The sequence below is a fragment of the Camelus bactrianus genome, chromosome 23 (genome assembly GCF_048773025.1).
Source record: "Camelus bactrianus isolate YW-2024 breed Bactrian camel chromosome 23, ASM4877302v1, whole genome shotgun sequence".
Taxonomy (NCBI): Eukaryota; Metazoa; Chordata; class Mammalia; order Artiodactyla; family Camelidae; genus Camelus; species Camelus bactrianus.
Genome location: NC_133561.1, coordinates 30,349,783 through 30,360,197, shown reverse-complemented (window position 1 = coordinate 30,360,197; position 10,415 = coordinate 30,349,783). Strand labels below are relative to the sequence as shown.

Here is a 10,415-nt window from a genome sequence, read left to right as displayed (position 1 = left end):
ACGCACCTCCGGCTCCCCTTGTGTAGGGTGGGCTCTAGAACTAGTTCTGGCTGATGAGTTGTGAGCAGAAGTGACTGGAGCTTTTCCATGCTGGGGTAGGTGCCTCTGGGCTCTCTCGGTTTCCCTCTGGTTTGGCGATGGGCAACATCCAACATGGTGGCTGCTAGGTCCCCCAGTAACTTTGATGAACAAAGTGTCCCTGCCAACAGGCAAAGGGCATATAATGTGAGAAAGATGTCTCTGGATGAAAGGCGCTGAGATCTGGGGGGTGTTTATTACCGCAGCGTAACCTAACCTGTCCTGACAGGTCCAGTGATCCCGTGCAGACAGTGGTACTGTCAGAATCACTGGGAGGTCCCTAAATGCTTCGGGGACTCCAGGCGACTTCAAATGCCTTCAAAGCCAAACAAACCCAGAAAACTTCCCCTCGGAAAGTCAGGCCACATTCTGCCCTTCCCTTTTCCTTCCTGCTAGGGAGCTCACTGGGGGTTAGGGACAGTCTTGAAGAGACTCACCCAATGAGGGAACTGTCTGATGGCCTCTGGGACCACCTCTGAAGTGACCTCACACACTGACCACATGCTCAAATTCACTGTCATCATCCTTCCCTTTGGTCAAAAATAAGAACAGCACACCCACTCTTTTGGGAGTGAGTCACCAACAGAAAAAAATCAATGGCTCTGAGCAAGAGGATCTGCTAACAAGGGGAAAAAACTCCCAGTAGAGGTGTTTCAGCAGATGCTGTGGTCTCACCTTTGCGGCCTGCATGACCAGAGGCTGATCCAAACAATTTTGAAGTTCAAGCAGCAGACACTACCCCAGGCATGGTCCTGACCCTACAGTGTGACTAGTATTTATTTAGTACTCCTTCCCTGGGGAAAGAGGAAAGAGTTGCACGCATGCGTGTGCGTGTGTGTATGTGTGTTTGTGTGTGTTGTGGGAGAGGATGTGTTTTGGGGGAAGTAGGGGACTAGGCTGCGAAAGGTGACATCAGAAGAGGCAAGTCCCAGACAGAGCCTCCTTCTGGAGTTTGGGAGAGGGAGCTGCCTCTTTTGACCTCAATTTCTTGGCTTATGAGATGAACCTTAAGATAAACTTGATAAACATTTTCGATTGGTTCCATGAAGTTATGTTATCTCCATCTGCATCTCCATTCCCATTCCAGAAGCCAGTGTAGGGCCCTGACCCTGCTGGATCTCCTCCTCCACTTCAATGCTGAGAGAACTCCCCACCCACCATTCCTCCTAATCAGAGCTGGAGCAAGAAAACAAAACCAGAGCATTTTTCTACACAGCTTAGGCGACTGGGAAAAGGAGTTTATGCCTGATTTTTCTAGATGGTCCTCAGTTTCCCAGGGCCAAAGGAGACACTCATCCCAGAAGCCTCTCCATCCTGGGAATCTGGTCTGGGCTGCCCAGACTCATGCGGGAAGGTGGGGGAGGGAGATGAAGGACAGAGATGGTGATTGTGTGCTATTATTCCACAAATGGCATTTCAAAACTGGCCTTCCAGTGATGTACTCTTTGCCAGGTCTCTTCCTCTTGCCACATTAAGCTGTCGCCAGAGCTCAGGCTTGGTGCACACCCTGCTCCTCACCCAGCCCTCTGCCCTCCCAGAGTTGGAGGGAGTGATCTCTGAACAAGTCGCAAACTTGTGGAGATGGATGGATAACAGAGGACAGATACAAGCAAATATGTATATGCAATACAGGTTTCTGCAACAACCCTGAGAGAATTGCTTGCAGAAAAAGTAGGAGAGATGGGAATAAGAGACCACAAAGGCAAATTATGGTTTCCTTTTCAAATATTCAGCAGAAAGCTTTGTAGGATAGAGCCCCCATTAGGTTTTTCTCAGTCATGTCCCACTGAACTTCACCTGTTCTGTGGGGTGGGCGGAGAATGGAGAAGTTCATTCTCTTATGACTACCTTAGATCTAAAGTAGTGGGTCCTTGGACCAGCAACATCAACATTGCCTGGGAACTTAAAAATGCAAAAATCTCAAACCCCAGCCCCAGACAAACTGACTCAGAAACTCTGGGGGTGGAGCCGAGTAATCTGTGATTTAACAAGCCCTCCAGGTAATTGCGATGCATGGCAACATTTGAAAACCACTGATGTAGGGAAAGCAAGGGTCAGACAGGGGAGAGGAAAGGTGGAGGAGGGGAGCAGCGGGGTGGCTCCCACTCCCGCTCTCCCATCTTAACTCCTGCTTTGTAGCACTGTGGTGTTGGCTCCTGTGGGTCGCTCCTCCCATGCATCCAGAAGCCACCTCATAAGGTGAGACGCTCCAGCCTCTGGTAGACGCAGGTACCAGAGGACTCTATATGGTTGCCACCACCTTGAGGGAGAAGTCATGGGCCAAAACAGGCTGGGAATTCCCTGGCCACTAGACTCTTGAAATTTTAGGAATTACCTAAAAATTACCTCCAAGGGGAAATCAAAAAGGAAAAGTGAAGATTTCCCTAGGAGACACTAGGGGGAGACCCATCTCTGGCCTGGAAAGAGGAAGGAGCATCTCTGAGGTCTAGAAGAATTTAAGACTGTGAATTTCCAAAGTTGGTTTGCTGGTGATTTCTGCTAAATCAACCAACCCGAACCCCAAGTTTTAAGAGGACAGGCAGTGAGCATTGAGTTTGAGTGATGGAAATGGAGAGGATGGGAAAAAGCATCTCCCCACTCCCAGACCAGTTTATTGTTAAGGAAACTGTAGAGGCCAGGGTCACACAACTGGTCTGTGACCGGACACACAGGTTCAAAGATCCAGCAGTCTCGTTTCCCCACGCACGAGAGATGTTCAGCACGGGCTACGTCATCTGCGGGACCCAGCGCTAAAAGAAAATGCCAGCCCTTTGTTCAAAAGTTATTATGACTTTCAAGGCCGTGATAGCAGAGCATTAAACTCGAGGGGAGGGGAGAGTTTATGAAGTCTGCCTTGGAGCTGATAGGAAGGGACCTCTGCTTGGCTTCCGTAGGTGAGGTGTCCATAGTAGATACAAAGTTGGGCTTTTGCGGGGAGGTGGGTGGCGGTGGTGGTATTTCCACAGTAATCACTAGAGCAGCTGTGGAGACAGGAGGATTTGACTTAGGAAGAAAAAGCCCTCCCAACCCACGAGGCGCTGGCGTGTTCTCCTAATCCAGGGCCCAGGATCACTAACCCCCACGTCTTCCAGGAAAGGAATATCCTGCCGGACAGGGAGGCTAAGAGAGGGGAAATCCAACAAGAGTGATAGTGGCGCGCGGACAGCCTCGCTCGCCGCGGAGGCGGCTTCTCGCCATCAGCATCGGAAGCGTCCCCGCCGCGCGTCCCTCCGCGTCACGGGACTCTGCTGCGGGCGCATGAGCTGGGGCCGGGCATCCCCGACCCACGCCTGGCTCGGCTCGCAGAGGAGCGGCGGGCGGCGGGCCGCTGCGATCCGGAGAGTGGAAGCGCAAAGGGGTACATTCCTCTGGTCGGCGTGAAAACCAGGAGGGTGGCGGGCAGACACTGAGCCTGTGGACATCTCCCTAGATAGACCCCATCCTCAGCTAGTTCCTAAGCCCTTCCCTCCGGCCCGTTCCCTCACCTGGACGTGTTGGGGTGCGGGTGGGCGGGGGCGGGGGGTAGGAATCTGGTGTCGGGAGAAATGATAGGAGAGGGAAAGAGGCAGGACTGCAGGCAGGCAGGCGGCCCCCTACAAAATGCCTCTTCTGAGTTGTCCTGAATAAAGCCTTTCCCATACGCAGTCCTTCAGCTGCCCCAGCTTCCCGAAGAAGTCCCTAAACCCACACTCGCTCAGGCGCCCCCCACCGCCGCCCCTGCCGCTGTGTCGGTCGGTGATTCCCTCGGGTCGTCCTTCCTGCCTCTCCGGAGTCTCCCCGCCCCCGCCCCGCCCTGCAGGCTGCGGTCCCTTTAAAGGCGCGCTCGTCTGGGGCCGCCCTTCTCTCGAGGCGGACTCGGGAGGAGCACCACCGCAGAGAGCAGCCGCCACTAGCCCGGCATGGCCATGGCGTCCCCGGCCATCGGGCAGCGCCCGTACCGCCTACTCTTGGACCCAGAACCGCCGCGCTATCTGCAGAGCCTGAGCGGTCCCGAGCCGCCGCCGCCGCCGCCGGCGCCCCCGGGCCGCTCCTCGCGCCGCTGCGCCCCAGCGCCCGTCTCCACTGCGCCCGGGGCGCATGAGGGGCGCGGCGCCCGGAGGGCTGCCCGGGGGGAAGCGGAGCCCCAGCCTCGGGCCTCCCGACCCGCTCGCCCTCTCCGGCCTGGTCTGCAGCAGAGACTGCGGCGGCGGCCTGGAGCGCCCCGGCCCCGCGACGTGAGGAGCATCTTCGAGCAGCCGCAGGATCCCCGCGTCCCGGCGGAGCGAGGCGAGGGGCACTGCTTCGCCGAACTGGCGCTGCGGAGCGGCCGGGGCTGGTGTGACCTGTGCGGCCGAGAGGTGCTGCGGCAGGCGCTGCGCTGCGCTAGTGAGTGTGAGGGCAGGGGAGGGGCGCGCGGGCAGACCGCAGTCCACGGGCGGGCAGCCACGAGGCGGCCGGGGCGGGCAGAGACGGGGCATTGCTCTCTCTGGCTCCGGGGGACACCTGGACTTTACCTGGGGGAAATAAGCCCTGGAAACACTCTGCTCCTTAGTTTCCTGTCCGGTGTCCTTTAGTGACTGCCTACTGCCCAGGTATGGTTATGCCGTACTTAACATAGCTCTTCCCCTGATAGGTGCACGCCTCGCCCTTGCCCGGACACACGCATACCACACCGACACATGCACGCAGGTTGGGGTTGATGGCTGAAGCTACAAGGTCATTCTGGTGTCTCCTGTGCACCCTCTTGCTTTTGTTATAGGTTCTTGAGAGTGGGTGGTGGGGCTGGTGGTGAGGCTGGTGAGATGACCGTTTGACCCATGCTTAGGGTTATTGGCAAAATGGCTTATTTGTCCGCCCACCGTACAGGCCCATGGTACGTGCCTGCCTATGGTACACCCCTCCTCCAGGGTGACCTGTTGGGACAGGAAGGAGTCCTGGTTAGGCTTTGGATGGAAACAGGCTGTGAGGTTAGAGAGCCTGACCCTGGACCTGTGCCCCCTCTTGCCTTCCACCTCTGGCACCTCAGACCTTTGGACTCTGCTCTAATGTTTGGCTGTGCCTTGCCTCCTCCCCTTCCTCCTCCTGGGTTACTGCACCAGCTATCATGCTCCAAAATTACCCAACTACCTGCCCTGTCCCTTCCTCCCTAGAGCTCTCAGGTCCCTCCAACCTCTGCTTGAAACAGACTCTTCTCAAAACGGGACTATAAAACACTGGGCACCCAGTGTCAAAGATTGCCTAGCAAATTTGCAGTCGTCTCAGAGGTTTATTATTTTTCTCTTCCAACAGTTAGATGTTTGTATTTCTTTAATGGATGTCCTCTTCCCACCCCCATATTTGCTCTTGCCATGCTTGGCAGAGGCTAGCCATACCCCTGTGTTTACGTGTTTACATAGTTCAGGTATCTGAAGCACACAGCACAGACAATGGCACAACCTCTAGCAAGCATCTCTGGAAATGGCTTGTGGTTTGCATCTTTCAGCAAAAGCCCTTCCCACATGACAGCAGCCCCACATCTCCCATCCAGCTGCAGCAATGGACAGCAGCAGTACATGCATGTCAGGAAAAGCCTACCTTGCCTCTTTCTGCAGTCCACAGCCAAGGCTCTGCCGTGTGCCTCCCACTGCAGCTGGCTTCGGGGAAGGAGGGCTCAGGCTCTAAGCCAGGGTCAAGTGGAAGGGGAAGATTGGAGGGGGAAGTGGGTGCTGCTCCCACCATCATCAGAACTCAGTTCAGGTGCTAATTAAAAAGCAAAGAGCAAAAGTTATAGAGGTGTGTGATGTGGCTGGAGGGCTGCTGTCACTTGGTAAGTGTCCCTGACCTTCAGTTGAATCAAATGCAACTTTCCCACAGGTGTGTTGGCAGCTTTTGCCCTCTCAAAGGTCCTGGGGTACTTGACTGCATCCACCAGCCCTATAAACACAGGGAGAGGCGGTATCCTCACTGTAATGGGTTTTATTGTACTGGAATCCTGGGAAATTTACTTCACTGGAATTCTAGTTTGTATCAAGACATTGGGGGACTAAATCAGTTGTTGAACGTTTTGCATATAGCTTTATGATTTTGAGGGGTGCTGTTGATAATGGTGTGTGTGTTTGTATATGTATATGGGCGATACTCCATGAGTAAATGAATTTATGTTCACTTCACATTAGAATTATTTCCTGTGATTAATTCATAAATTGTTTCTGGTAGCAGGAAGCCCCAGGTGCACGGCCATTTCCTCTGATTTTGTGTGTGACTTGGTGGCCCTCGGCAAGGTGGTTTAATACCGGCCAGAGCTGTTTGAACACCAGCAAGGGAGCAGAGTTGGAATCAAGGGGTGATGGAGAGGAATCTCTGTTTGCTGTTATTAATATTTAACTGACTGTGGACCTGTGGCTGGATGGGGACAGTTGAGAAATGTCCTGATGGCTGGCAGGTAGAGACAAGCAGGCCAGACTCAGCAGTCATCTTTCTTTTAGTTGAAGTTCTAATTCCATGGGGTTGGAGTTGGTTTGTTTTATCTTTGTTTTGAAAAGCAAGGATCAGAAACATGACTTTTTAAAGGCAATACTATGCAGTAACTAAGAGAACAGCCTGGAACCAGAAGACCTCGGTTTGAATCCTGACTCTGCCACTTCGTCTCTGTGTGACCTTGGGCATCTCTGTGTTCCGCGTCCTTGTTTTTTTTTTTTTTTTTAAATAGGAATAATAACATGACCTTCTCCATGGTGTTAATGTGAGAATTAAATGAATGAATGAATGCATGTAAAGTGCTTAGAACAGTGCCTGGCAGAATGCAGTATAAATGTTTAGTGCAATTTGAGTGTTATTATTATCCACTCCCACACAACAGCTGTAACAATTTGTCTGGGCTCCTGACCCTTCTTAGGATCACCTTTCCAAGCAGTGAGTGCAGTTTTCAAACTCTGGTTGCTGAGCTGAGTGGGAAAGAGGGTGCCACGAGCATCCCAGGAGGTGCAGTGTTAATCGTCCTGTGGCAGTGCCGCTCCTGCTGGCCATGGCTGAGGCGCATCCTCACAGGATGCCGGTGGCTGAGAGGTCACCAAGACCCTGGCGCCTTGTCTGTGTACCCCTTGCCCCCAGCACAGAGCACAGTCTCAGTAAGCAGTGGTTGATGAAGGTGGTGGCCTGTTTTTCTGATTAAAACACCCTGCTCTTGGCAATAAGCAGAAGGGCAGTGGGAATGTGAATGACATCTGAGCAGGAGGCTGACACTGGGTGGGAGCCATGTTGGCAAAATGGGCTTTTAATAAGGCAGGCTTTTAGAAAACTGTCTTCTCACTGTCTGCATACCTTTTTAGTGAAAATTCCTCTAAGTTAAGCTTAGCCCTACTTCAAAGTCTGTAACTGAACTCTGGTTAATGCTGGATTTGCCAACAGGAAATGTTCAAAGTTAATGTTAATTTCTAGGATTAAAGACATCATGTTTGTTAGATAGAGAAGGAAACCCAGTGGGGATTGGGAGGGAGAGGGAGATTTTATGCGTGTGTATGTGTGTGTGTGTTTGTGTGTATTGGGGTGGGGGCGGTGGTAGTGGTGAGAATCCATTTCTAGCATTTTAGGAAGAAATGGTCAACAGCAACCAACTTGGGAAACTCGTGGGCTGCCCTTTGGCTTTGTTCTCAGGGAATGTCCCTTACAGAGTGCGGACACTTTCTCCTATAGAAGGCACGTGGAATTGACCTTTTACCTTTCATCTTGTTTTGGTGGATGTGTTAGCTATCCTGGATCAGGGAATGGTCTGGAAAATAGGGAATCCTCCACATCCCAACTCAGATTCAACAACAGATGCTTGGACATGCTTTGCACATTGCTAGTGAGTGTCTGTTCCTGGAGCTGGTCCTCTTTGGAGGGGATGCTGTTCAGAGCTATGAAGTGTTACGTAATTGGGATTATAGGTTGAAAGGGGGGGCCTGGGGCTCATCGTCCTGGCCTCCCCCTCCTGTGAGAGACTTGAATTATGGTGTGAGTATGAGGTGTTTGCCATGGAGCCTGCAGGGAGGGGGACGGCAGCCCCATGTCCAGCTTTTCTAGCCCTGTCTTATCACTGCATTAATGGTCCAGCTTAACCCACGTCTCTGCACAGACTGGAGCCACCCCTGTGACAGCCACAAGATCCTGCAGACCCATCCCTTTCCATGAGTTCTTCATGGAGGAGGTCACTGGGACATTGCATCTCCCTAGAGCAGACCCAGGAACCTTGGGCACGTGGGAAATGTCTTATTTGTCCAGGACACCCAGCAGCACTGACGTACATGGCCTGAGCATCTTCATTGATTTAGGCCCATGTTTGGCTTTGGAGATTAGGAAACTAAGCCCTGGAAATGGACATTTTGTTGTTAGGGATAATGGAATCCCCCATCTCCAGCCCCTCCCCTGCCCCTGGCTCGGGCTGAGGTCTTCTTGGGAAAAGTCCTAGTGGCGTGTGTGGGGAGGGGCATGGGGGCACAGAGAAAGGACCAGGGATGCTTTGAGAGAGGCCATCTGGGATCCCCAAGCCATAGCCTCTGTTTCCTTTCCTCCCTGCTTCCTATATTTTCACAAGATGAAAGTGAAAGGATTAAATGTGGGTTTAGTTTTTGCCCCCTATTCATCAGAGCATAACATTTTCTGATTATAGAGTAAGAGGGGCTTGAATCCCAGGTACAGTCAAAAATGATTAATACCACTTGTCTGCCAGCCTCATTAGACTTGGTAATGAACATGTGTGTTCTCCTGCAGATCCTGCAGACTTATTAGGTGGAAGTGAATTGGCATCTCCCCTCAGCACGGCCGGTTTGATTCTGGGATCCTCTCTCTCCTCCCCAAGTTTACCAGTGAATTCAGCCCGTGCCAAGCTTGGCAGGTAGGCCTTGAGTGACAGGGAAAAGACGGCCCGTAGCCCAGCCCCAGGGCCCTGCCTGGCTGGTGAGGTGACCTGCCTGCCTCAAGAAGCCAGCGCCAGTGTGGGAAGTGCGTGGGGACAGGGGACAGAGGCTCAGGAGGGCAGCTGAGACCCAGGGCAGCCCAGCTCTGAGAATGAGCACAGGAAAAATTCTTCGCAGGTCCATGATGGTACCTTTTCCCAAAGTATTTCCATGCTGCTGCCACACTCCTCCTTGGAATAGCTTCATGAGGTCAGTGAGGGGAGGCTCCTGCCGGGGTCTCATGTGGAGAGGAATCGCCCCATCTGTCTGTCCGTCCATCCGTCTGGCTGGGGGCAGGGAAGGTTAGAAGGGCAAACCCAACTGGCCTAGAAGGCCTGGGGCCATCTCCGGCTGTCAAGTCATTTCCCTCCTTAGGGACCATGCCCAGCACCTCTGGGTCAGAGGCAGCCCCCAGTGGGGAGGCGATGGGAACCTCCAGGCTTTTGCTCCCCAGCTGCTCTCCCACAGAGCCCTCGCTGGCTCCCCACTCCCTCCCTCGCTTCTCAGTCTCCCTGGGGAAGGAGCTGTTGCTCCTCTTGCCCTGCCTAGTACTATTAAGGCTGATGAGGAAGCTGTAAACACTCTCTGGCCTCATTAGAGGTCCTTTCTCTTCGCATTCCTCAGACGACTAGGTGACTAGGTGAGTCTTCCGGGCAGGTAAGTATTGTGGGCATGCGCAGCACGCAGGCAGACCGCTCCCCGCTCCTCCTACCCCGGCTTCCATCAGCACCAGCCCCTGCTGTCTCTTCGCCCACCATGTACTTACAAATCCCATTGACAAGATGCTTTTGGCCTCTCCAAGGTGCCTCATTCATCTGTCTCGACTCCACCACCCACTCTTCCCGCCTGCCCTGTCCTGGCTTTCCCTGTCTGGGTCGCGAAGCGCTGGGGGCGGCTGTCGCTGGGATGGGAGCCCTGACTGGGGAGATGGTTGTGCATTTAGTCACTTCGGGGTTTTTTCCAAGAGTTTTGGCAAGCTTCTTTCTACATGTTCACAGCCGGATCTCGGGGTTGGGAGGGGAGCACAGCCAGCTTTTAGGCTTTGGAGAAAAAGCAAGGAGACCGAGGTGATGTCAGACAGGGCAGCAGGCTCGGTTTCCTGGGGGCACTGGTTTAAGTGGAATAAAATCGGGTGCTGGGGAGTAGTCATGGGGAGCCCTGCCCCATGATCAAAACTTGACTCAGACCTAAGGGGTGATATCTGGATGTTCTCCGAGGCACCCCGCCACCATGCCGAGGAGATGCGAGCGGGACCTGGTAGACCCCAAGAGCTCTCCATGCTGTGGTGTTGGCCCAAAGCAGCCTCCAAGTTCATGCAGGGCCTGTTCTAGCCTGCCTCTGGTTCCTGGCACAGAGAACATTCTTGAAGATACACCCACAGGGAAAGCTGTGACGTTTGGTCCTTTCGTTGCCTTTTTTGGAGAGGATGGAGGAAGAGCAGCCGGG

At 53.4% G+C, this 10,415-nt stretch overlaps 1 protein-coding gene across 1 annotated transcript in view; it reads left to right on the top strand.

The window, feature by feature from the left end:
* Positions 1–3,913: 3,913 nt before the first annotated feature.
* Positions 3,914–10,415, top strand: part of RASSF5 (Ras association domain family member 5) — a 68,840-nt gene continuing 62,338 nt past the window's right edge. Inside the window, exon 1 of the mRNA XM_074351943.1 lies at positions 3,914–4,443. Coding sequence (XP_074208044.1) covers positions 3,978–4,443 — 466 coding nt within the window. The 5' untranslated portion in view covers positions 3,914–3,977. The remainder of the gene's footprint in view (positions 4,444–10,415) is intronic.